This window comes from Monodon monoceros, unplaced genomic scaffold (assembly GCF_005190385.1).
Source record: "Monodon monoceros isolate NGI ecotype Baffin Bay Population unplaced genomic scaffold, NGI_Narwhal_1 Super_Scaffold_3, whole genome shotgun sequence".
Taxonomy (NCBI): domain Eukaryota; kingdom Metazoa; phylum Chordata; class Mammalia; order Artiodactyla; family Monodontidae; genus Monodon; species Monodon monoceros.
Genome location: NW_021703780.1, coordinates 81,579,654 through 81,606,448, shown reverse-complemented (window position 1 = coordinate 81,606,448; position 26,795 = coordinate 81,579,654). Strand labels below are relative to the sequence as shown.

General features: G+C 38.8%; 1 protein-coding gene across 7 annotated transcripts in view; it reads left to right on the top strand.

Moving 5' to 3' along the window:
• Positions 1-24,793, top strand: part of FRMD4B (FERM domain containing 4B) — a 336,083-nt gene extending 311,290 nt beyond the window's left edge. For all 7 annotated transcript variants that reach the window (XM_029242032.1, XM_029242034.1, XM_029242031.1 and 4 more), the window contains 12 exons: positions 273-349; positions 1,901-2,039; positions 2,519-2,660; positions 3,793-3,926; positions 4,023-4,142; positions 5,309-5,537; positions 8,037-8,093; positions 9,726-9,873; positions 13,390-13,509; positions 14,687-15,498; positions 19,398-19,530; positions 23,072-24,793. In XM_029242032.1, coding sequence (XP_029097865.1) covers positions 273-349; positions 1,901-2,039; positions 2,519-2,660; positions 3,793-3,926; positions 4,023-4,142; positions 5,309-5,537; positions 8,037-8,093; positions 9,726-9,873; positions 13,390-13,509; positions 14,687-15,498; positions 19,398-19,530; positions 23,072-23,192 — 2,232 coding nt within the window. In that variant the 3' untranslated portion in view covers positions 23,193-24,793. The remainder of the gene's footprint in view (positions 1-272; positions 350-1,900; positions 2,040-2,518; positions 2,661-3,792; positions 3,927-4,022; positions 4,143-5,308; positions 5,538-8,036; positions 8,094-9,725; positions 9,874-13,389; positions 13,510-14,686; positions 15,499-19,397; positions 19,531-23,071) is intronic.
• Positions 24,794-26,795: the final 2,002 nt, after the last annotated feature.

Genomic DNA, 26,795 nt, shown 5'->3' with positions numbered 1-26,795 from the left:
GAAAAATAGTATGCATGTTCCCCACAGTTGCCTGGTTTTATTGTTCAGGGAAGATTGAGGAGGTGAAGATTACCATCAGAAAAAGATTTCAGGTTATAGTTGGTTTGTAAAAAGACTGCATTACATATTCGTGCCTAATCTTAGTGCTTAATTCTTAATCTTAATTCTCAGTCTTAATCCTTGATTTTTCCATTATTAAGCTGATTTCTAGATTTAGTAAAAGTTAACATTAATTAAAGCTGTGTGACTTTTCTGTTTTCTTCATTTCTTAGTTATTCCAATGGAAACAGCTGGAGAACTTATATTTCCGTGAGAAAAAGTTTGCTGTTGAAGTTCATGATCCACGGAGGTGAGGATCACAGACTTTTTTCTGTATGAGCCTGGTGACTATCCAGATATGCTGCTCTGAAAATTCATGTGCGCGTGTTTTCATTTCTCTTGGGTATATATGTACGATTGTAATTGCTTGATCAAATGGTAACTCTTTCTTTAACCTTTTGAGGAACGGCCAGACTGTTTTCCAAAGAGGCTACACACCCTTTTACATTCCCACCAGCAATGTGCGTGGTTTCATTTTCTCCGCATTCTCCCTAACACTTGTTATTTTTAGGTGTGTGTGTGTGTGTGTGTGTGTGAGAATAGCCATCCTGGTGGTGTGCAGTGATAAGCTCATACTGCTTTGAATTTGCACGCTGAGCATCTTTTCACGGGCTCATTGGCCACTTGTACATCTACTTTAGAGAAATGTCTATTCGGATCCTTTGCTCATTTTCAAGTTTGGTATTCTTGGTCACTTAAATAAAAAGTTGCTAAATTATCTACATGAATTGAAGTCAGGATGTAGGCTCTCCAAGTTCCTCAGAGGAATTCCTTATCAGCCCTCAGCGGTTGCTTTTCAGATAAGTTTATGGATATTTGGAGGTCTGAGGAATGGAGGAAACAGCTGTGACAAAAAGATGACCCAAAGAGATAAGGCAAATTCCTACAAAGAACATTGGTGCCCTTCTCCTACCCCCACCCCTACTCAGTGTCTGCTTTTCCCCCCCGTCTTTCTCTCTCTTGCTCTCTCCTTACTCTGACCCTCTCTCCTCTTTTCATCTGGTGCATAAGCAGTACTCTGGACCAGTTTTGGACATGCATCATATTATTATGTTCATCCTCTGATAGTGCCAGAGCCAGACAATTCTACCTAGACCTGAGATGCTCTCTTACCTTAAGGAAGGTGCTGATCCCGCAGATCCTGGTTGCTTTGTATTTAAAATATGATCACATTTATTCCCGCCTTCTTGTGATGATCGCACATCCTATGGTCTTTAACTAAATGTTTTTATTACAGCCTCTAATGTGGCTAATTCTCATCTGCTGCTTTTTTAAAATATTTAATTTCTATTATTTCCAACATCATGCTTCTATACAGAATGCAGAATGTGTGTATTTATGCACATGACCATACTTAGACTTAGGTTCTTCTGAAATATTATATGGGTGGTATATTAGTTAGTAATCATTTTCCTTTTTAAATTCATTTATTTTTTAATTTTTATTTTATATTGGAGCATAGTTGATTAACAATGTTGTATGAGTTTCAGGTGTACAGCAGAGTGATTCAGTTATACATATACATGTATCTGTTCTTTTTCAAATTCTCTTCCCATTTTCTCATCTGCTTTTGAGTGTGTGAATGTGTTGTTTAATATGCTGCTTTGACAGAGAGCTATTACTCAGGTGGGATTGGTTTTCTCATAAAAGGAGAAAATCAGAAGCTTGGCCCCTGAGAGCAAAAGAGTTTTGGCAGAGCCAAAACAATTAAGGGGAAGCTTTGTTACATTACCCGCTGGGTACATTTTATGTTGTGCTGGGCCAGAGGCAGATTGTTTGACTGCTTTCCTTAATCTTTCAGGATTTCAGTATCCAGAAGGACCTTTGGGCAAAGTGGCCTCTTTGTGCAAACGTGGTATGCAAACTCTTCTCTCATCAAGTCCATCTGGGTAATGGCGATTAGTCAGCATCAGTTTTACTTGGACCGGAAGCAAAGCAAAGTAAGTAACTAGAAGCATTTCTATAAGGACAGAGTCCTGTCCCTCACTGGCTTTGTGTTCTCAAGATAAGCTTTCTCAGAAAAGATGCAAGCACATGGGTTTTTGTTCCTCGAGTTTTGTTTTTTTAAGCTTTACTACCAATTGTTTTAATTTTTCTTACATTTAAGAAAACGGGCAACGTATAACCTGATCTGAAAACTGTAAGATTTGCCAACTTTGTGGCATGCATGTATGTGTGTACACTCAGGATGTTTTAATGTTAATGATTGAACTATACCATGAGAAAGAATCATGCCTAGTTACTAAAACATTTTAACTGCAAAGCTGAAATCTTATATTTTTGTTCTGAAAAATATCACTTTTGTATATAAAAATTTATATTGTCCTCTGTGTTGACATTTTTATTCCATAGTAACTGAATTTCTTTATTAATTTGAAATAGGTTTAACTGAATGAATTCCATTTCAATGTTATATTAGGCAAAAATTCCTTCAGCCAGGAGTTTAGACGATATTGCAATGGATTTGACTGAGACGGGAACACCAAGGGTCTCCAAAATGGTGACACTAGAGGCAAAAAGTCAGTTCATCATGGCAAGCAACGGCAGTTTAATCTCCTCAGGTAATATTTTTGGATTAGAGAGCGTGCAAGCGATCTTTATGTTATTTCACATATTTTTCATTGTAAACCACTTTCAAATGTATCTTTTAACCCATTATTTTGGGAATAAATAAGCATATGGAACCTAAAATATATTGCGGTTTTGAATAAATTTTGAAATTAATTTTTAAAAGAGTATGAAGAGAAAAAAAAAAAGAGTATGAAGAAAGTTAAATAGTAAAGTCAGGTTGTATAATTAACAATAGATACTAAGATAGTGAGTGCCTCAGGGTAGCTTGCAAGAATATTTTCTCCCCAAAAGGTTCATAAGCTTTTTCTTTCCCCAATATGTAGTTTTTGATACAAACAATTGTCTAATTCTCCATTTAACATAAAGTGAACCATGACTACAGCCTTCAAACCCACCTCACCCCCAAAGTGATTTTTGCCCCTAAACCCTTCCTCTGTAGAAATTTTGGATAAGAGTCTCACTAAGTATACATAACTTCACTAAAAATAATTTCTCATCTAAATCCCATTGTCAGCTTGTGAACCTGAAGCATAGAATATTCCTTTGCCTTGCTTACTTTCTAAAAGAACATTCTAAACAACTATCTCAAGGAACATCTTACCTTCTCTCCTGCTCAGAAAAATGAATTTCTTCCTTGGGTGTGTCTGAAACACTAAGCATTTTATCATTGCTTCTAAAATGACTGAGCCAAAATGCAAAAGGCATATCTTATTACCAGGCTCTGTTTGATGCCCAGAAGCATGAGAAAATGTTCTCCAGTTTCCTTTTATTATGTTCAGAAACAAGGAGAAAAGAAATAAACTATTATTAAACAGCAGGTTTGGCTTAAAAATCCCTTGTCCTTTAAAAAGGAAGGAAATGGGCTTCCCTGGTGGCGCAGTGGTTGAGAGTCCGCCTGCCGATGCAGGGGACACGGGTTCGTGCCCCGGTCCGGGAAGATCCCACATGCCGCAGAGCGGCTGGGCCCGTGAGCCATGGCCGCTGAGCCTGCGCATCCGGAGCCTGTGCTCCGCAACGGGAGAGGCCACAACAGTGAGAGGCCCGCGTACCGCAAAAAAAAAAAAAAGGAAGGAAACATGCCATGTGTAAACCTTCTCTGCCCTCCCTCCCAATCCCCACCAGGTTCTCAAGACTCAGAAGTCAGTGAGGAGCAAAAGAGAGAGAAAATCCTTGAACTCAAGAAGAAGGAAAAGCTGTTGCAAGAAAAACTTCTGAAAAAAGTTGAAGAGCTTAAGAAGATCTGTTTGCGGGAGGCTGTAAGTGTCTTCTGCTCTTGGGGAGCACTTCAAATCGTGTTTGACAGTTCCAGCCAGGGTCAGTGATCTCCCTCTCGGTTCTGTCCTGTTTTACAGGAGCTCACAGGCAAAATGCCAAAGGAGTATCCACTGAACATAGGTGAGAAACCTCCTCACGTCAGAAGGCGTGTAGGTACCGCATTCAAATTAGATGACAACTTGCTGCCGAGTGAAGAGGTATGAGCACCAGCTCTGAGCGTGTCTATCAACAATGAGACAGAGATGCTGTCAGTTCAGTGTGGCTGACTTGTTCCTTTGGTTTTTGAGTTACTGCTGTACATTTTTATCTCACCAGTTAAAAGTGATCATGGAGACCAAGTTGAATTCTTTCTTTCATGCACAGTCTAGTTAAAATTGAGTTCTCTCTCATGACTTTACCCCCGCCAGACAGAAAGAGCACTAAATGAACTCTAAATGTTTATAAATTAAGAAATATTATTATAAGAATTAAGACTTCCAGCACTAGAGTCTCCCCCTTAAAACCAAGTAGCCTTTGGCAAATCGTTGACCCTCTGTGAAGTCTCAATTCTTGGGTTTTCTCATCAATAAAATGGGGGTAATGATTGTTCTTCCCTCTGAGAGATGCAAGGAGTATTCAGTGAGATAACACATGTATAGCACTTGGGTATAATAAAGTTAAAATGTTGGTTAGCCAATATAGAGGGTACTTTCTCATCTGCATGACATCGGACACTATGACCCTACTCGTGTTTCTTGCAGAAGTTTAGCCATCTTGGCTTTAGAAAATGATAGCAGTTTCCATTAATAATAAAGTGAGCATTGCTATTTATTGAGTGTTCACTGTATACCCAGCTCTGAGCTAAGCAATGCACATACATTATTTCCTTTAATCTTCACCATACTTTCATAAGGTGGGTGTTATCTCCCTTTTACAAATGAAAAAAAAATCGAAGCATTAAAAATTAAGCAATATGTCCAGGGTCATGCAACCAGGAATCACCCAGAAAGAGGAATCAAACCTCAATTTATCTGTTTCTAAAGCTGTGCATGTGAATATAGCATTCTCTGGCTATGAATCTTGGGTGAAGTATCCCTTCTTGAAAAATATGATCTTCATCCAACGAACTGAATGAACGGAAGGCCATTCCCTTCTTTGAAAAGGACAGAGAGTTGGACTATTCAGTTAAAGTAAATGGAGGAGGGAGGTCTTGTCTTCTAGGAAAGTGTTTGAGAATACCTAAGCAGTAAAACTTAGGAGGATTTTATTCCGAGAGAGCATCTGATTTGAGAACGCATGAGAAAGAGAAATTTTATTATCTAGTACATATCACAGTGACTGTGTGTGTCCATAAAAATAAAACAGTATCATCATGTAAATGCAGGACCCTGCTTTGCAAGAACTGGAGAGCAATTTCCTAATACAGCAAAAGCTGGTTGAAGCTGCAAAGAAACTTGCCAACGAGCCAGATCTTTGTAAAACTGTGAAGAAAAAACGAAAGCAAGATTACACGGATGCAGTGAAAAAGCTTCAGGAGATTGAAAATGCAATAAATGAATACCGAATTAGATGTGGAAAGAAACCCAGCCAGAAAGCATCAGTTATCTTACCAGGTTAGTAATTAGTAAGGTTTTTTAGAGTCACATAAGTCAATCCTCTTGATGGAATGTACCATTTCCAGACCAGTTCATTTGGTAAGAGACAAAAGAAAGAACAGGATTAATTATGAGTTTCTTAGGATAAAAATGGTTTGGAATTTCAGTCTTACAAGTATGTTAACTTGGTTTTTAGTGACCTTCTTACTATTGTAATACTATACTATTGCATTGCTTTAATTTTCAGCATGAAAGAGCTTTCATAGCAATGTTGGTTCCTAATAAGACAGATTCACCTTTAACTGGCCTGATGTCATTGCAAGAAATACATTTGAAAACACAGGATATTAAGAGAGCTGGGCCCTACCTAGTAGTTTCTCAAAGGTTTTTAATGCAGCAGACCATACATTTTCTTAAGGACCTATCCAACATATATGGATAGAAAAGAGCTCTTACAGTTATTGTCATTTATGGAGGCTATTTAAAGATATGGGCATATGTTCATGTTATATTATGGAAGGCAGAATACAAAATTGTAACCATAACATGGTCCTGACATTGTATAATTATGTACACACAAAGACTAATTGGGAAAGAGTTCAAAATATTAATAGTGGTAGAATTTCATGTCACTTAATTTTCTTCCTAATTGTCTTCCATATTTTCAAAATTCTCAACATTATATATCTAAAACTTTAATATTCAGGAAAAAAGCAAACTGAAAAACATCTCATTTAGGTCGATTTCAAGTCCAATTGGCCTTCCGTATTTATTAGCACGATTTTTAGCCTTGATCACTGGTTGAAATACGATTCTATTTCTTTGATTCCAAGACTTTTTTTTTTTCCCTATTTAAACATCTGTGAAATTGGGATAATTCTTATACTAGATGGAGTGTTACAGTTATGATCGGCAGTGCTTTTTTCTTTTTTTACTGGGACATCAAGTAATGATACATCTTAGATTTGACAAAATGTGGTACACAAAAAAGTGTACCCAGCTTCAGAGCATATGATTTGCAAAGCAGAGATATGGCTTTTAGGAAAGTGAATGCACAGACATCAACACACAAGTGTGCGTCAACTACAGCTGGGGAATTTAGGATGGCTTTGACTCTGAATGTGAAATCCAGTTGGCCTAGTCACTGGCCACATTCTGGACCTACAGAGATGGATGATTAGCAGTGCACTTAACTTTCATAGCCATTTGTTGTGGCCCGTTCATCCCCAGCTGTGTAAGATTCAAATGTTATCCTTTTCAGTAACTGACATTTGGGCAGCGCTGGTGCCAATGGCTGAGCATATATCGGGTGGATTTTTTTAAAGCCTGCCTGACAGCTGACTCTACTGGCATTTCGCCTTCAAGCTCTACTGTGTGTCCAATTAAGAGACAGTCCTCCTGGCTGTGATAGAGATTAACATTTGAGACTGGATGTGGAGATTCACTTCATAATGGCTTTGAAGCTTACACTGAGGTGTCGTGTTTGCCTGTAACTTTGCCCATCGTTGACGCTGAGTATGGAATGACTTGCCAGAGTACATCAACATCTGAGATATCGCTTTTTGCTAAACCCATTTTGTAACATTTGACGGGCACCAGTAGTAATCAGATCATTATGGGCATTTTCAACCACCAGAGTTCTTTCACCAGAATGCTGTGTTTAGGGAACCAAAGTAGTAAGTATAGCTAACATTTATTGAGCATTTGTCCTGTGCCAGGAGCTGGGCTAAGGGCTTTACATCTATTACGTCATTTAATGCTCACCAAAGCACTAAACACTAGGTACTATTCTTATCCTTATTGTAGAGATGAGCCAAATGATGCTTGGAGAGATTAAGTAATTTGCCCTGGGTCTCACAGCCAGTAAGTGACAAAACCAGGATGTGAACCCAGGTCTGTCTGTTTCAGTAGTTCTCACTCAGGGGCAGTTTCACACCCCAGGGAGCATTTGGCAATGTCTGCAGACGTGTTTGATTGTCAAAACTGAGGGTGGGGTGGTGCCGGCATCCAGTGGTGGAGGCTGGAGATCCTACAGTATAAAGGGCAGCACCCAGCCTCCTCCACCCCCACCACCCCACCCCCACCCACCCCACCCCCGCAACAAAGAATCATCCAGTCCAAAATGTCAGTAGTGCCACCCACTGTTAAGAAACCCTGGTCTGATTGAGAAGCTTATGTACCACAAGTGACCGCCACACCCTATCAAGAAAAAGCCCTTCTCTTCAGGGGAGGGCTCAAAAAAATAAATGATCCTAACAGTATAGTAGATTCTCAAAGGACCGTTCTCAAACTCTGTTCCACTTTAATAAATAATCCAATGTAATATTTGTACAGTATATGTTTATACCTTCAGTAGTCAATGAGTTCATTCTTACAATAGTTAACTTCCTAATGCACTGCAATTAGTTGTGTTTATCTAAATAAAAATAAGATGCACTCCATTGCAAAGGGTTTTATTGAACTATTAAGGGTGTCCAAATGCACCATTATACTAAAGGCAGTTTATTTTATTCACAGAAGACATAATCCCATCAGAAGGTAGCTCCTTGTCTGACACTACCACCTATGATGATTGTAAGTAGCTCCCCCTTTTCAGTTTAAAATGTTACATATTCTGAAATATTAAGAATATTTTTGAGTTAAGTAAAGTCTGTTTATTATTCTTCTGGGGAAAGTAGATAGCTAACTTACATTTATGCAGAATGGCTGGGAACGGGGGTTTAGGATTAACGTCTATACAGGTTAGCTCAGCATTAAATACAGTACCGTACAAATCACATGACTTCAGGGAATCAGAGTACCATAACTGGAGTGAATAGGTATCTTGATAAGGATTTGTAAGGCTCTGTAGGATTTTTTTTTTAACGTTTGAAGTAACTATAGAGAAGTTGCGTAAGTAATACAGAGTCCTTCACCCAGCCTTGTCTACTGGTGACATTTTATATAGATAGTGTCTAATACCAAAACCAGGAAATTAGTGTTGTGTAGGCTACACTACACTACCAGGAAATAATGTAGAGTTTATCACTGTCTGTTCATTCCAGCTAAGTTGGAGTTTATTTTATTTTTCTTAGGAAGAAACACACATTTTAGAAATTGGGTTACATGTCATTATGTTGGTTTCCTAGAGGTAGACTGTATCTATTGTAATGACCTGTGGTCAACATATTTCATGATGGAATGGATTTCATTTCAAGTGACAGAGTATTTCCTTGTAATCCATTCCTTGTGCTTAAGCAGAGGAGCTCGCTATCTATTTGATGTGATTTAAAGAATTTGGGGGAACCACTAACCCCTACTGCTTTATCTTCCCCCAAATGGAATAGTTCATGAAAGTCTACCATTTCAGAATCCTTCCTTTGAGCTGAGGTTTGATCATGTTTGCCATTCCTCTTTGGAAATACAAATACCAGTGGGAGACACAACAATTCCCTAATGACTCACCGTAAATCAGATTCATCACTTTTAATGATAGGATGAGCCTTTGGTCAGCCAAGGAGGCCTAAGAACATTAAAAGTAAAGCTGAACAGGGCTTCCTTGGTGTCTCAGTGGTTAAGAATCCGCCTGCTAATGCAGGGGTCACGGGTTCGAGCCCTGGTCTGGGAAGATCCCACATGCCACGGAGCAACTGAGCCTGTGTGCCACAACTACTGAGCCGGTGCACCTAGAGACAGTGCTCTGCAACAAGAGAAACCACTGCAATGAGAAGCTCGTGCACTGCAATGAAGAGTAGCTCGCTGCAACTAGAGAAAGCCTGAATGTGGCAATGAAGACCCAACACAGCGAAAAATAAAAAAATAAATAAGTAAGACAAATTTACAAGTAAAGCTGAACAAAACTGATCCAGGCCCACTTTACAGGCCAGCTTCCTCTTGGCCCCTTACACACTGAGGTTTTTCTGTAATATAATTCTAGAAAAGTATAGTATAGTATCACCCATTCCACCTGAGAGATTTATTTGCTCAGCATGCCACCTATTGAGTTGGCATAAGTTGGGTCAGGCCCCACAAGAACATTCAGTAATTTTTTTTCTATTGTATAAAATAAATTTCCTGAAACGTAGGTACTTTTAAAAATATCATCTTTGGAAGACCACTTTGCTCACCAGACAAATCTTCCGCTTTCTTTTTTGGGAGGTTTTGGCATGGTATTTGTTTACTTTTTTATTTATCTACTTATTCTTTCATTCAATTTACTTATTATAGCCAGTGACACCTGTACTCTTGCTGGGCAGCGATCAAGTTCAGTACCTCATTCTCCAAGAATTCTTCCTCCCAAGTCTCTCGGGATTGAGAGAATCCATTTCAGAAAGTCGTCCATCAATGAACAGTTTGTGGATACCAGACAGTCTAGGTAAGAAGTCACATTATCAGTGAGGTGAATGCCTTGCCACTATGAGATCTTTTCTGCAAAATAGTCAACCCATTTTTGCGTTATCCTTTTTATTCTTTCAGAAAGTGTTATCTTGTAAAACCAAAGCATACAAACTAACCCAGTTATTTATTGTTGGTAACAAGTGGAAGTGTTTTTAAAGAGATCTTTTGAAAAGTATTTGGTGTTTCCTTGATTTTAAAGTCTACTTGATTTATATTAAATCATAGGAACATTGATTATAATCTGAATTTGGGTATAGTGTCCAAAGTTCTGTTTCATCACCCACGGTTTCAGGAAACTGTCATTAAATACCACTCTTCCAAACCAAGTGAGAGAACTGACTTCTGAACTTTCAAAGGAAAATGAGACTTCAGTACATTTTTAGTCTGTAAAGTAGATAATACAACTTCTCAAGTGTCTCAAGTAAATATTATCAGGGCAATAACAACAGGGCAATAACTTTTTAAAAGATGACAGACCAGTGGTTCCCAGGATTTGGCTGCAGGGATCAATACTAGTTTTATTTATTTTTCTTTCTACATAGGGCTCAAGATAGGATTACCAGCTTTTTACTTTGCCTAATCAGAATGTTCAAACAAACAGCACTACGATTTCATGAAAAAAAAAAAATACATTTACATATCCAAAATACAGTCATCGTTGTAATAATAACAATAATATGAAGTTAACATTTATTGAGCACTTACTATGTGCCAGACACTGTTTGAAGTGTTTTAATATGTATTAATAAATTTAATCCTCACAACAATCCTGACTGTATTACTACCATCCTTACCGATTATAGATAAGTACACCAAGGACGAGAAAGCATGAATCACTTGTTGGGTTTGTCAACTAGTAAATGTCAGAATTGGGATTTGAACCTAGGTAGCCTGACTCCAAAGCCTGTGATGTGATTTTAGCCAATATTATATTGCATCTCAGGGAAGATGGAAATTAGTCTCAAAATAAAGGAAGATTATTTAGATTAAATAATTTTTCGCTTATGAAAAGAAAACCCACATTTTGTTACATTTCTGATTTGTCAAAGACCAGTGAAGACTTTCATCTCATATTGGCCCAAGTTTTTAGATTAGCATCTAAAAACTGTTGCCTTAAACAATAGAGATCCAGGTGTCTAGAGCTGTGCTGTCCAATTTAATTAAAAGTAAATAAAATTTAAAATTCGGTTCCTCAGTCCTACCAGCCACATTTCAAGTCCTAATAGGCACATGTGGCTGATGCCTGATATTGAGTAGCACAGATATAGCACATTTCCATAATTGAAGGAAGTCCTATCAGATAACGCTGGACAAGTGTGTTTATTATATTAGGGAAAACAAAGCTATTTCAGCAAGAGGAATTATAACTGGGAAAATCATTATCTTAAAAATTATTATGCCTTCATCCCCAAGAGCTTAAGATGGGTTTGCCCTTTGATCCAGCAATTTCGCTTTTAGGAATTTTTCCTCTTGAATAAACTACAGGATGCTTATCACAGCATTGTTTATACTAGTAACAAATGAAAACAGCCCAAATGCTCAACTAGTGGATTGTTTAATTATGGTCAGTCTTTACACCGGAATACTATAAACTCATTAAAATAACAGTGTAGGTGAATATTAAGTGACATAAAATGTTAAATCAAATTTTTTAAGTGGGTTTTGAAAGAGAATACACAGTAAGATCTCATTTTTTGTTGTTAAAAGTATAAATGCTTTTTTTAAATTGAAGTATAGTTGTATTACAATGTCGTGTTAGTTTCAGGCATACAGGAAAGTGATTCAGTTATACATACGTGTGTGTGTGTGTGTGTGTACTCTTTTTCAGATTCTTTTCCCTTATAGGTTATTACAAAATATGGGGTATAGTTTCTTGTGCTATACAGTAGGTCCTTGTTGGTTATTTATTTTATATATAATAGTGTGTGTGTGTTAATCCCAATAAAAGTATAAATGCTTATAAGTATATATGCTTAGTAAAAATATCTGAAAATGTTTAGTGTTCTGACTTATCTGAGGCACCAGATTATGGACATTTAAATGTTTATCTGTATTTTTAAACTTTTTTGCAATGAACTTGACATGCTTTTATAACAAGTGAGGTATAATCAAAGTCATTTTTAATTAAAAAATTAACTTCAAATTGTGTTCTCACTGTGCTGGAAAGTGGACAAAGTGATTTAAGGATGCTGTGAATGACAGTCCACTACCCAAATTCATGCTGCAGAGCTAAGCATGGGGTTAGATTTTTGATTTTTGAATACTGGAACAGAAATCAAAAAGCAGTAATATTTTGTGACATAAAAATTGTATGAAATTTTAATTTACGTGTCCACGGTCAAATTTGATTGGCACGCAGTCACCTCCATTCACATACATATTGTCTACACTGGTCTCTTACTTCAAGGGCAGAGATCATCTGGCCCACAAAGCCAAAAATATTTGCTGTGAGGCTCTTTACAGAGAAAGGATTTCCTGCTCTCGTTGCTTCCAATCTATTTTATTCAATACACCCTTTTTTTAAAGTCTTTTAGTTTTTTCCTCCATATTTATGACTCAGAGTCACATCACTTGTGCTTCCCCTAAGACTCATCTATGATGCACCAGGATACTAAGCCACAAAGACAGTTTTCCCAATTATCTCTTTATGTTCCCATTCCTTCAGTTTCCAGTAAGTTTCCTTCCTTTTTTTCTTTTAATTGAAGTATAGTTGATTTACAATGTTGTGTTAGTTTCACGTTTACAGCAAAGTGATTCAGTTATACCTAGATGTAATTTTTTCAGATTCTGTTCCCTTATAGGTTATTACAAAATATTGAGTGTAGGGCTTCCCTGGTGGCGCAGTGGTTGAGAGTCCGCCTGCCGATGCAGGGGACACGGGTTCGTGCCCTGGTCCGGGAGGATCCCACATGCCGCAGAGCGGCTGGGCCCGGGAACCATGCCCGTTGAGCCTGCGCGTCTGGAGCCTGTGCTCCACAACGGGAGAGGCCACAACAGTGAGAGGCCCACATACTGCAAAAAATATATATATATTGAGTATAGTTCCCTGTGCTATACAGTAGGTTCTTGTTGGTTATCTATCTTATTTTTAATTCTATTTTATTATTATTTTTTTGAATGTTATTTTATTTATCTTTTTATACAGCAGGCTCTTTTTATTTTGTTTTATATTGGAGAAATTTGATTTACAATGTTGTATTAGTTTCAGGTGTACAGCAAAGTGATTCAGTTATACATATACATATATCTCTTGTTTTTCAGATGCTTTTCCCCTATAGGTTATTACAGAATATTGGGTAGAGCTCCCTGTGCTCGACAGTAGGTCCTTGTTGATGATCTATTTTATATATAGTCCTGTGTATTGTTAATCCCAAGCTTCTAATTTATCCCTCCCCGCTCCAGTAAGTTTCTAATCAGCTTATAACAAGTTTGCCAGAAATGTTAGGCGGCTCCTCATTTCCTGAATTCTTTTTTTTTTTTTTTACCGTCACAGAGAAATGCTGTCGACGCACAGCAGTCCTTACAAAACTTTGGAGAGGCGGCCCCAGGGAGGGCGAAGCGTGCCCACCACACCTGTTCTCACCCGGAACGCTTACAGCAGCAGCCACTTGCAGTAAGAGGGCTTCATTCCAATCGCTTTCTCTCTGTTGACTTTTGCTTTAAGGTTTTGTTTTACTTCACTGTGGTTTGTTTGTTTTTTAATTTGGCTGCGTTGGGTCTTCATTGCTGCGTGCGGTTTTTCTCTAGTTACAGCGAGCAGGGGCTACCCTTCGTTGCGGTGCGCGGGCTTCTCATTGCGGTGGCTTCTCTTGTTGCGGAGCACGGGCTCTAGGCGCGCGGGCTCAGTAGTTGTGGCTCGCGGGCTCTAGAGCGCAGGCCCAGTAGTTGTGGCGCACGGGCTTAGTTGCTCCACGGCATGTGGGATCTTCCCGGACCAGGGCTCGAACCCATGTGCCCTGCATTGGCAGGCGGATTCTTAACCACTGTGCCACCAGGGAAGTCCCTTCACTGTGTTTTTAATCACTTTCTGCAGTGGGACTTTATTTTATGGCTCTACACTTTCTCTGCACTTAACAGATCAAATATGTGAGCCAAGAAAATGTGCTTGAAAATGTACATGGTTTGGGTAGATACTGGATTTTTTTGTGCCTTAATTTTTCCAACTGGACATTACCATTTGTTATTCAATGGTGAGGATGAAGATAACGACAGTAGCAACATTTTGAAGTGTTTACTGAAGGCCGTGCTATTTTATATGCACTATATTAATTAGTCCCCGCAACAAGTCTGACTGGAGTTACTAGATACTGTTTTTTTCCTCATTTTACAGAGGAGGGAGGGAGATTAGTTAAATATCTCGTCCACATTCATACGGCTGGGAAATGATGGAGCCGTAACTCAACCCAGATGCCTCCAATGTCAAAGCCAGACTCTGTTCCCCAACAAATGCTGCGTTCACCCTAGTCTATGTATCCTGCTATCCTGTTGGAAGAAAGAACCCTCCAAAGACATGTGGGATTTTTCTTAGGCTTTGATGTAGGTTATACAGCATCAGTTTATCTTCCCTATTGTCAAGGAAGGATGTGGATTGCCCAATTGACAGAACTGATTTCTTTTCTCATTTTGACCATGTGAACCCAGTGGTTTCTGTCGTGTGTTCAGCTTTGGAAACCTTAAAAATCCTAGTGCAGTTCAGGAGCTATTAAATCGTTCGACGTGGTGTCCTTTTCCCTTCCCTTGGTCCTCCTTTCCCTGTTTGTCTTTTACAAGTTTGCTTCCTCCTCTTTCAGACCCGAATCTTCATCTCAGCACTGCCGCCAGCGGAGTGGAAGCCTTGAGTCCCAGTCTCATCTGCTCTCTGAGATGGACCACGATAAGCCATTTCTCTCCCTCTCCAAATCCCAAAGAAGCAGCAGCACAGAAATCCTGGATGACGGGTCTTCCTATACCAGCCAGTCGAGCACAGAGTATTACTGCGTGACACCCGTGGCTGGCCCCTGTTACACCACCCAAACTCTGGACACTCGCTCCAGGGGTCGGAGAAGGTCCAAGAAACAGAACGTTTCCACTTCAAATTCAGGAAGCATGCCCAACCTAGCACAAAAGGATAGTCTGAAGAATGGCGTCTACTCAAAGAGTCAGGAGCAGCCTTCTTCCAGTTACTACACTGCCGGGTACACGCCATATGCAGAGTGTGATCTGTATTACAGTGGTGGCTACGTCTACGAGAACGACACTGAAGGACAGTACAGTGTCAATCCTTCCTACCGGTCCTCCGCCCACTATGGATATGACCACCCAAGGGACTACAGCAGGTCGTTTCATGAAGACGAGGTCGACCAGGTGCCCCATAACCCGTATGCAACTCTCCGGCTGCCGAGGAAGGCTGCTGCCAAGTCAGAGCACATCACCAAAAACATCCACAAGGCCTTAGTGGCAGAGCACCTGCGTGGCTGGTACCAGCGGGCCTCTGGGCAAAAGGAGCAGGGCCACAGCACACAGACTAGCTTTGATTCGGACAGGGGATCGCAGAGAAGCCTGGGCTTTGCCGGGCTGCAGGTACCCTGTTCTCCAAGCAGCCGAGCGTCTTCCTACTCTTCAGGTAAGAATACTGCGTAGGCACTTGATATCCAGATTTCATTTACCTCATGTTCCTCACCTACGCCAAACCAACTCCCCTCAAGGGTCACGAGACCAGGACCCAAGGTCAGGAGAGTGGTAGCCATTGGGTAGAGCCACAGATTCAAGTCCAGCAAACATTTATTGAGCACTTACTCTCTGTGCTGCCCTGGGTTAGGGGCTTTCATATATTTTTATCTTTTCTAGGTCTTCCATTGACAGTCACATCTCTTTAAAGTGTTCCGGGCTTTGGGATGAACAGATACACACTACTATATAGAAAAGAGATACCCAACAAGGACCTACTGTATAGCACAGGGAACTATACTCAATATTTTGTAATAAACCTATAAGGGAAAAGAATCTGAAAATGGGGCTTCGCTGGTGGCGCCGTGGTTGAGAGTCCGCCTGCCAATGCAGGGAACACGGGTTCGTGCCCCGGTCCGGGAGGATCCCACATGCTGCAGAGCGGCTGGGCCCATGAGCCATGGCCGCTGAGCCTGCGCGTCCGGAGCCTGTGCTCCGCAACGGGAGAGGCCACAGCAGTGAGAGGCCCGCGTACGGCAAAAAAAAAAAAAAAAAAAAAGAATCTGAAAATGAACATTTTATATATATACATATATATACACACAGACATACCTATATATATATATATATATGTATATGTAAACTGAATCACTGTGCTGTACACCTGAAACTAACAGAACATTGTAAATCAACTATACTTCAATATTATACATCTTTCCCTGTTCACGACTAGGAATTGGATTATCTAAAGGCTGTTCGTTCCAAATGCTCAGGTCTCTGTGTAAGGCTTCTAATGAGGCTGACAGGAGGTGGCATTTACTAACCACTGTTCCTGGCAGTGTTCTAAGTACTTTGCAGGTCTTAATTCAGTAATCATATGTATTCCACTTTATGCTTGATTTAAGGGACTTTCAAAGATAATTTGGATTAGAGGTGTTCTCTTCACGTGTTGACTTTGGTCCCTAACTCCACTACTGTTCCTGGAGGATTTACTGTGTACCTCCAGCTGTGCTAGGCATACTTTAAGGAGAGAAATGGGGGCCTAAATGGAGAGTCTGCCCAGGGTTTCATTTATTCAGCAAACAAGCAGGCATAGATACTGAGCATCCAGTTTCAAGCCAGTTCCTGGCCTGGATGAATTCACAGTCTACTTAGCAGCCAGAGGAATATATGAAAATTAAGCAATATTAAAGCTCTAAGAAACGGTTGAATTCTCAAACCACATGAAAAACCGAGGTCATGAGTCTTGCCCCCTCTTTCAAGCACGACACCTTAGTGAGACATAGCTCAGGGATCCCTGAATCATTGTGTGATCTTCGGTGAAAAGTATTCCTTTAAAAGTTTCCTAATGTTGTTGACAAGACGCATCTCCATGGAGATTTCCATTTGGGTTCTAGTGTTCTTGTATTTGTCCAGGACTTTGGACTTCTGCTTGGACTTTCCCATTTATTACCACATCTAACATATGAAAAGCCTCCTGTAGTTATTTCTTATCTGTGGCTCTGATTAGAGAATGCCTTTCTTCCCCCTCAAGTTCTGGGTGTTGCATGAGAAACTTGCAGAAACCAAAGGAAGAGGGCTGGGGTGCATGTGGATGGTCATCAGGGCACAGCACTGGGGTGATGCCTCTTTAAACAGTGAGGCCAGGGAGAAGAGGTGTAACTCAGAAACTTCAACATTCCTGGCCGGTGGCTCAGGACTGGGGCAAAGGTGAGAATGGAGATAACACTTCCTGGACCCAGTGTGAGAGTGTGAACCTTGCTGATACCAGCAGGATTTGGCCCCATAGGCCAAAAGGCATCACATTTTAAGGAATAAGACGGATGGAATCAGTGCTCCCAGAATTCCCTTTTGGAATTTTCCTCATTCCTGTCTACAGTTTATAGCTACAGAAATGTTTTATAACAGGCACGCATCATTCTCATAGAGAGATAAGTTTCCGATTATTTGCCGATTAGTCAGGGGTTTTGTAATCTCTTCCAGCCACCTAAAGGCTCTCTGGGTGACTCAGTTTTAGTAGTAAGGACAGTCACCATTTATTGGCAACTGAACCCTGTGCCACCCGACCTGCTCAGCGCTTTCTGTGTACTCTCCCACTTAATGTATGCAGCAGTTCTACGTAATGAGTGCTGTTGTTATGTGTATTATTATTATTCTACTCTCGCAGCTGAGGCAGTTCTGACTCAGAGCGTTTAAATGACCCTGCCCGAGCTCCCAAGCTAGTTAAGTGGCAGAGTAGGAATTCGGTCACAGCTCAGACATCCTAACCACCACGCCTCTGAGTTATGAAACCTTCCTGGAAGCTTAAAGTGGGAATGTTACATCTTTGAGTCAAAGCCTTGTGGCATGCAGGACCACAGATGAGTTTTGAAATGTGTTTGTCTCACACTGTCACATGTGCTTTGTGGGTGTGAGAGAGAAGAGGAAGAGGTTGGCCTCCAGGAGCAGGAAATGGAAAGAGCTGGAAGAGGATCCAGGAACAGTGTGGGGTTTTTGAGTCGTGGATGACTGGCCTGGCATTATGCAGCCCAGGCATGGGGCAGGACTGGTTTTAGAGACAGGACAGCAAACGCCCAGCGATGAGGCATTCACTGGGTTTTGCTCCCAAATGATGCCCTTGTCTATTTTTTTTTTTTAACCATTAAAAAAAAATTTTTTTTAATTGAAGTATAATTGATTTACAATGTTGTGTTAGTTTCAGGTATAAAGCAAAGTGATTCAGTTATACATGCCTATATGTATTTACGTTTACATGTATATGTGTGTATCTATATATTCAGATGCTTTTCCCATAGATGTTATTACAAAACATTGAGTAGAGTTCCCTGTGCTGTACAGTAGGTCCTTGTTGTTTATCTATTTTATATACAGTAGTGTGTATCTGTTACTCCGAAATCCCTAATTTATCCTCCGCACACCTTTCCCCTTGGTAACCAGGTTTGTTTTCGAAGTCTGTGAGTCTGTTTCTGTTTTGTAAGTAAGTTCATTTGTATCACTTTTTAGATTCCACATAGAAGTGATATCATATGATATTTGTCTTTCTCTGTCTGACTGACTTCACTTAATACGATAATCTCTAGGTCCATCCATGTTGCTGCAAATGGCATTATTTCATTCCTTTTTGTGTATACCCTTGTCTTGTTACAGATTAGTCCCGCAGAAGAACTAAATCTCTTCTTCCTGAAATCTTTCCTATACTAGTTTCCCTCCCTACCCCACCCCCAAAACTTCTTTTTAAAAGGCAAAAATGTGCCTTGACGCTGTTAGTGACCCAATATTGCCTTTGGCTGGGGAATGGGCAAGTCTCAACAAGTCAACGTATGGAATGCTTTTCCTCTAAAGGTCTCCAAAAACTCAAACTTGTCATCTTACCTTTACAATTGAGCCTATGAAGCTATCCAGCCACCATAGCCTGACTGGGACACTGGGAAGATTCTTTCAATATATGAGATTTTTTTTTTCTGGCTTGTCTTTTGGGTTATTTTTTTATAGTATGTCTTTCAATTAACTTTATTCACATTTATAACAATAATGTTATCATTTATTGCTGGGCACAGTGCTAAATATTTGCACAAATTAGGTTATTTAATCCTGGTATCATCCCCATACAGAATATATTTATATTATTATCCCCACTTTACAGACAAAGAAACTAAGGCTTAAAGAGCATAAGCTATTTGCCCAATGTCACACGGCCAGTAAGTAACCAAACTGGAATAGGAGCTCTGTTGGTTCCCAACACTGGCTTGTAAGCTCTACTCTGCACACAGCTGATTAATGTACATCTAAGTGGCCTAAACAATTCTCACTTTGAATAGTCCCAGTAAATTTGTCTTTTTTCATTTTTATTCCTAGTGTCTTCTACAAATGCTTCCGGGAACTGGAGGACCCAGCTAACTATAGGGCTATCTGAATACGAGATCCCGGCACATTCTTCCTACACCAGCTGCTATGGCAACGTCTATAATCCTTTGCCCTCTCCAGGCAGGTGAGAAAGGCATGCTTAAAACGTTCAGTACCCTGTTCCTGGTCTAAAGAATTCAGGAATCCAGTTTTATTTTATGAACGCTAAGTAATCTAGCTCAAGGGTTGGCAAATTATAGTCTAAAACCGGCTGCCACCTATGTTTATAAATAAATTTTTATTGGAAAACAGCCATGCTCATTCATTTACATGTTACCTATGGCTGTTTTTGTACTATGAGGGCAGAGCGGAGTAGTTGCAGCAGAGATCTTATGGCCAATGAAGCCAAAAATATCTGGCCCTTTAAGAAAAAGCTCGCTGGTGCTCAATCTAGCTCATTCAAATCTGACCCTCTTCTAGAGTCTTGTACTATTAAATTTTGTGTCTGAAGGGTTCTTTTTAATTGCTATACTTGAAACTATTGATATACCCAGTTAAGACTTTTCTGGAACCTTGCAGGAAAAATATCCCAGAAAAAGCTCTTCATACCAAGATTCCTCATAGACAGTTGGTGGGCTTGATTTCAAACATTTGCTGCCTTTTTGTGTCTAACCTTATGTTCATTAAGAAGCAACAGACGCAGCCAGCTGTCCTGTGTGTCTGTCATAGTAGTTCTTTGTAAACATTTAGAGGAAATAGACAAGGTCACTTTGTTAAAATGTGATTATTAAAAAGATTGCAAACTCTGGTTTTTCAATTCTTTGCATACATGGGAGGAGTTAAACTTGAAGCGGTCATTTTTCTCCATCACCTTCTCACAGAATATAATCTGTACCCCTGGTGCCAAGAAGTAAAGCATTTTCTGTTTCTTTTTGTTTTTGTTTAAGAAAATTTAATCTTGCTTTCTTTAAGTCAGATTGCGTCAGGCATAGAAGGCTTATTACATAGACAATAACTTTTAAAGGTGAATACTGGTGAATTTGAGGTTAGTTTCTTACTAAAGCACTCAGTGTTTTAAGCAAATGGGAGATAATTCAACCCCAAAAGCTTGTTTTTCTTTTCCATATTTAGCAAAAGTTTTTCTTGGCTTGAAATATTAGGCCAATTGTCTCAACTCAACAAAGGGCATGCTCAAAATAGAATTTTAATGAAAATATACTTCAGAGGACGTCAGATAGCTTGGACTTCTGTAAATAATGCTTGCAAATGAGTTAAGAGCAGGAAGACTTTGGCCCAAAATTTGAGCTGAACTCTTTCAATTCAGTTCTCATCATTTTGTATAATACATTTGCAAATAATTTTCCTGTTTGTATACTTTCACTTTTGTTTTTGTTGACTGAGTTAGAAATGATATAAAACAAACCATTCAGGGCATAAGGCAGTTCTAATATCTTTAACACCACTTTCATAGGACTCAGGAAGTGTTAAACATTTTTAGAGACAATCTGTTTTTACAAAGTCTGTCCATCTATTACAGCCAGGCCAACATGGCTTGATAGCAGAGTCAGAAGGGGCATGATATACAGGAAATTAGAAACTATTTAAAGACCCTTATTGTGTATGTGTAGGTGTGCACATATGAGCTCATTGTAGAAAATGTGTTCCCATTTTTTTTTTACAAAACTCTTTAAACCTTATTTTATGCAACCAATATGATACTCCACTCAATAAATATGCCGTACTTTATTAACAGTTCCACATAGTTTGATTTTAAATGGCTTTTAAATTTTCTTTCTTTTTTTATTGTAAATAAAATACAATACTTTGTGCAAAATATTTGTCTGAATTCTAGATTATTTCCTTAGGACACATTCCAATAAGTTGGTTTAATGGATTAAATTGAAAAGCATATTTTTTAAGCTCCTGCTTACTAGAAAGATTTGCCAACATACCCTCCTATCCCAGAGAATTATGGGAATGCTTATTTCTACCCATTTGTCCGTTTAGGATTTTATTTTTATCATGTACAGTCTGATCAATTTAACTTGACCTATTAATAAGGCAAGTATAACAATCCTCCATAAAGCTTTAGAAATTTGTTCTAAAACTGCATGTTATTTTTTATGAAAATGTAATTATTAAGAGAAAAATTGGGTTTCAAGATAAAGATAAAAAACTTTAGATCTGCCCTTAAATTGAAGATTTGAAATGCTTAGCCATAGATCAATATGTTTTTAAAAATGAAGTGCATGTTATTTAGAGATTCTTACCTCGGAGTGTCCAGGTCTTAATATTATAGAAAGCTACAAATTTATACCAATAAAATTTTTTTCCTTGTATGATGTAGTATAACTGTTAGCAGCATAAACTTTCTAAAATTAGAAATGTTGAAGTCTCTTCTGCTACCTCGTATGTAATATAGTCAAATTCCTGGCTCTGCTGCTGCAAACTGTGTTTTCAAATAACTTTTTTTCTTTCACTTCCTGTTTTCCATTTCCTATCCTCTTCCTTACTGAACACTCCCTATTACTAGGCAGAACCAAGGGCTTCTGTCTCGGAGAATGGTTGTGTCTCCAGAAATGAGATCAGTTTTCAATTCTCTTTTAAGTGTAGCCAGCTGTAGTAAGTACAGTCCCTCAAATCGGTGTGTTGCTTCTTGCATAGCAGCAGCTTTGCTTGTTCTGACTGATGTGTGACGTTACAGAAATCTGCTTTTGTTTTTATATTAGAAAAAAAACACTAAATATCTGGTTTTGCGTAGTGTTTATTTCCAAAGCTCTTTTCCGAAGGACTTTTTATTCACCTGTACTAAAAGGCATTGAAGTTTAAAATAAAAAGAAAGCTACTAACTATCTAACCTATTCTAACCTACTATTACAGGAATGAGGTTTTGCTTATTGGAATGGTCTGTATAATAGGATGCCTTCTTTTGGACGTACTTTCCAAATGGGCCTGTGATTGTTTTATGTGATGCTGTTTCCAATTTACGCTTGACCCATACACCCTAAGGATGTAAAATATGTCCCAAGGTACCCTCACCTCCCTTTAAGTATATTCCTTTGTTTCAAAGAAAAACATCTAGTATATTTCCCTTAATTTGAAGACTGCTTAAAGTCTAGCTGTCAAAAATACTTCAAAAGTCAAAAATACAACTCTCACACAAACCTAAAATGAGCATATGTCGAAGATTTATTTAACTCATTCATGAGAGAACTAACAGAATGCTAAAGCTGGTTCCCAGATAATTCAAGAGACTGAATCCCACACACTGAAAGGGAGAGTACTGAGATGAGACTACTCAGTTCAATACAAAACCAGTTAATATCCTACAGGGCAATAAAACTATGACCGTAATCTTTCTACTAGACAGAAGTTCTTTGTATTTCTTCCAAACAAAAACCCCCAAGTTAACATGTAACTTAACACAGTCTGGGTCCTCATCCATGGTAAATGTAACTTAGACAAAAGTCTATCTCTCAGGAGAAGTAAATACTCCTTGCATGGGCCTGTTAGACCATGTTCCAGTATGACCTTGAAAAAACACACAGCCATCCCTTGCCTTTATTTCCAAGTTTTGGATACTTTTCTTAACAGTGTTTTCTACTAACTTCTTTGAGTGTAGTAATCTTTGTACCCTGGGAACAAAAATGACAACAAGTTGTAACTTTTCTGGTTTCCTTTCATAGACCATACACAGAGACCGGTCAACTGGACAATACAGAGGGAAACCTGCTGGAAGACAGCCTGGAGAATAGTGAGCAGAGGCTCTTTTGGCACGAAGACTCAAAGCCTGGAACATTAGTCTGAACTGCAGTTGAGCCTCTTGACCGAGCACTGCATTCTCACACTAGTGTGCCTTGCAAAATGTGTTCGTCTTCCCAGAAGGCTGTTGGCTATAGAAACCTAAAGGCATCCAAGGTGGAAGAGAGGACTCCCGTGACCCCGGGAGTGAATCACACACTAAGCCGCACAAAACCCCTGAACAACAACCCACCTTTCCAAGTCTAGGTGCTAACCTAACAGCAAGGTCAAGACCACATGTGAACCATTGCCAAGGAGGACTCAGCCTTTACCAAGAGCAAGCACTTTTTAAGAGAACGAAAGTTGTTGAAGGCAGACCTCAAAACTGTGAAAAGTGCGTTCAGGGTCTCCAACAGGAAAGAAGGACAGGGGAAATTTCAGAGCACAATTCAGAATGATGAGAGAAGGGAAGCCAGAAGCTCATCACTGCTCACCATCGGAAAGTTTGAATTCGTGAGCTGGTGAAGAATTACATACTATGTCTACCCGGACATGAACAATTTAGACAGTATTAGAAAATTACTTGAAGAGAAGCTGGATTTTTCATGAATTCCTGAATGAGTGTAAATGTTTTTAGGCTATTATCAAGAGTGATGGTTTTCATAAGCACCATAAAATGGGTTCTGGAAAGACTTATGGCTGTAGCATCCTGTAATATAACTTCATGGTAGCAGATTGGGGAAAAATGAAGCAGCCCACCGCGTAACTGACAAACTCTGCTTGGAGAATTTTCTAAGGTACACTATCATTGAGTTCCTTTTTTCTTTCTACTCCAGTGGCATGATGAGCTATTTGTTCAGGCTGGTAACTCTCCAACACAGCTGTCATTGCAATGGCAGACTTGATATGGAAAGTTTTTATAGCCAAGAGTTTGAAAAAGTATTTTAAGGTGATACAGCAAGAACCCAACACAATATAAAGAAAAAAACCCACGAATACCACATCATTTTAGATGAATTGCGTGCCTTAAAATTGTGAACATTTGAAGAGTAAGCATATTGTCTGGATTCCCCAGGTAGTTCTAAGTCACCAAGTGACAAAAGCAAAATTAGTCATTAAAAACAAAAACGAAAACCTTCCAAGCTGCCGTAAATTTAATTATGAGGCTAAAACTACCTCATACTTTCCTTGGAAGAAATAATTCGCTATGGTTTATCGTTGGATGTTTTGGGTTGGTTTGGTTTTTTTTTTTAACAAATATTTCCATATTCTAAATGGATCTTTTTTTTTTCATCTTTACTCTGCTTCAGAATTCCATAAAAGGTGCTCCTTCCCCCTCTTTTATACAGTTTTCTTGTTCATATTGTGAATAGAGAAGTTTCTGAACAACTTTTGGGGAACATTTTCTATCTATATTCCAAAGCATGTAATATATACATAAAGTTGATTTGTTAAACTGGTCCTTAGTCATTTGTATCATTGAAAATGAAGTTTGGGGGAAAATAATTTGGAAAACAAAAAGACATGCAAAAAAATAACTTATTCCTTTTTGCATATTTGTATAGCCTTCTAGAAACAGATATACCCTTTTGCATATTCTTTTACTGTTCTGACTTTTTTAGACCTATTATTTTTTTTACATAGGTCAATAAATGAAAGGTGTGCTACTGAAAATGTTTATGTATCCTTCCTTCCATTTATGTCCAAGGTTCATACAAACCAGCTGAAGGTACTCTACTTCAAGTAATCAGGTTGGACAAGATTGTAGATTTTTAGTTATGGTATTGCCATATTTTATTGATTCCAAGATGCCCACTTTTTCATACTTACATCCCTGAAATCAGGGTGCATCTTTTGATTGCTGACGTGTTATAGTTGAATTGGCAGTGTTTTCGGTTTTTTTTTCTTAGTGAGACATAACGTAACGCTGTGTCTTAGAATTGGTGAAATACGGTAGTTTATTACCTCATGGAGGATAACCAGTGTAGGCTTCCTAATCTTACTAATGTTGTTTATTTGTAACAAGTCATTCATTCTAGTTTTTCAGACTGGCAAACAGGTCTTTTAAATTCAAGAATATATTTCATCTGACATCTTTTAATCCCGGACAACGGGGAGAGGGGAGTGGGAAGTGAAATATAGGGAGATTAGTATTTCTGTGCAAGTACCTTACATGAAAATAACCTTTTCCTGTTCAAGAAATGGTATGCTCAGAATTGCAGGTGTACCTTGAAAAAACAGACAAAACTTGGCTCCCAAATGGAAAAAGAAGGTATAGAAACAGAAGCACAGTGAGGCTGCTAAATGATTTTCCCCTCACCTTTTTTGGAAAACATTTCTCAGCCACATTATTGATATGCTTATTAATAACTATAAAGTGACAGAGATAAATTTTTTAACATGTCAAATTGATGTTTTTATTACAAAATATCATATACTCATTTTAATTTTTTATTACAAAATATACTCATTTTAATTTCAAACATGAAGAAAATATACAACATAAAAACATAGTTGTGCCCTATAAGCCTAACATTACCAGATAAATTGTTAATTTATTGTATAACAGTTCAGATTTTTTTCTATGCCTATAGTAATTTTTTAAAAAACAGCATCATATTACAAGTACAGTTTTACAACTTATTTTCTCACCAAAACCTCTTGGGCCTCACCCTTTGTCAGTGTATATTTATCTACCTCATAAAGATGTATGTTTTACAAGGTGGATTGAAAAAATTGCCTCACCTTCCTGGATGTTTTTTTTTTTTTCTATATTTGAGAAAATTATTCAAGATTCTTCCTTGTATTCATAAAAGCTTAATGTTAAGCACTAAAGATTCCAGAATTGTTTTGAATTATTAGTTTAAAGACTGTTCTTAGGAACAAAGCTTCAAACGCCAGTCTTTAAGAGCTTTCAGAATTAGAATAACGACTTTCTTTGGTAGTGTAGAAAAGTTTTGATGTTTTTTCTAAACTATCAGTGGAGAAAATCCTGTTTTTAAAAATTTCAGTCATTGTGGGCCTATATTCTGTAAAGTGAAATAAAGTGAATTACTAAGGGAAAAAAATTAAGAAAATATCTATTACTAGAGAGATGAAATAAGAGATACAAAAGTATACATTCGTATTTATTATTAGATTCATCAGACATAAAACTACTCTGTCAAGTTTCAATCCAAGTTTTTAAACACTGACTTAAAATTTCTGTTCTTAGCTTGTCCCAAGTTCTAGTAACAGAGTTTCTAGATTACCCCTTGAGTAACACTGATCTGGAGTTCTATCAAAGGAAGTCCTACCTCCACACTTACTAATAAGGCAAGTCGGGCTTCCCTGGTGGTGCAGTGGTTAAGAATCCACCTACCAATGTGGGGGACACGGGTTCGAGCCCTGGTCCGGGAAGATCCCACATGCCGAGGAGCAACTAAGACCATGTGCCACAACTGCTGAGCCTGTGCTCTAGAACCCACGAGCCACAACTACTGAGCCCGTGCGCCACAACTACAGAAGCCCACGCACCTAGAGCCCGCTCTCCACAACAAGAGAAGCCACCGCAATGAGAAGGCTGCACACCGCAACAAAGGGTAGCCTCTGCTCCACGCAGCTAGAGAAAGCCGGCATGCAGCAACGAAGACCCTACGCAGCCAAGAATAAATAAAATAAAATTAATTA